The sequence below is a fragment of the Alligator sinensis genome, unplaced genomic scaffold (assembly GCF_000455745.1).
Source record: "Alligator sinensis unplaced genomic scaffold, ASM45574v1 scaffold744_1, whole genome shotgun sequence".
Lineage (NCBI taxonomy): Eukaryota > Metazoa > Chordata > Crocodylia > Alligatoridae > Alligator > Alligator sinensis.
Window position 1 is genome coordinate 1,772,558 of NW_005842241.1, and position 672 is coordinate 1,773,229.

General features: G+C 55.7%; 1 protein-coding gene across 2 annotated transcripts in view; it reads left to right on the forward strand.

The window, feature by feature from the left end:
- The first annotated feature begins 6 nt into the window (after window positions 1-6).
- The window catches only part of STK24 (serine/threonine kinase 24), a 78,075-nt gene continuing 77,409 nt past the window's right edge, over window positions 7-672 (forward strand). The window contains exon 1 of one of the 2 annotated variants that reach the window (XM_006027422.2): window positions 7-27. In XM_006027422.2, coding sequence (XP_006027484.1) covers window positions 22-27 — 6 coding nt within the window. In that variant the 5' untranslated portion in view covers window positions 7-21. Of the gene's footprint in view, window positions 28-281; window positions 339-672 lie in introns of those variants that run through there. The other variant, XM_025208631.1, reaches the window with a different exon arrangement.

Consider the following 672-nt stretch of genomic DNA (forward strand, 5'->3'; position numbering starts at 1 on the left):
GTGCAGTCGGGCCTGCCGGGGATGCAGGTGAGTCCCACGGCTCCTCGGCCCGGCCTGGCCCAGTGAGCGGGGCAGGGTTTTCCCCGCAGGCAGGCGACCTAAGGAGAAGGAGGGGAATCGTGACCTTCAGGGCCTTCGTGTGGGGGGGTGGGTCCGCCCAACGGCCCGCGGGGTCGAGCCCGGGCTTGGGCGAGCCCGCGTGACGTCACCGCTCCTGCTCCCCCGACGGGGGGGTGCCGCGGGGAATGCCTGTGCCTCGCGCTGCTCCTGCTTGGTCCTGGCTTCAGCTCGCCCAGATGTTTTTGTGCCTGTGTCTGTGTATCAAAGGTGGAAAGCTTGTAAGTCTGCGCACATAGATACTGTGTGTGTGTGTGTGTGTGTGTGTGTGTGTGTGTGCGCACACATGTGCACACACACACGTATTTATCTACATTTCTAAAAACATGGACAATTGGAAAGCCTACACACACCCCTCCCCCCATATGCATGTATATATGTATATATATATCTGTCTGACTAAAAACATGGATATCTGGAAAGTCAGTAAGGTGTGCATGTATGTTGGAAAGCCTATAAGCCTACACAGATGCACATTAACACACCTAAAACATGGATAACTAGAAAGTCCTCCCCCACACATGAACATATGTGTTGTCTGTCTGTTCTCCCCCG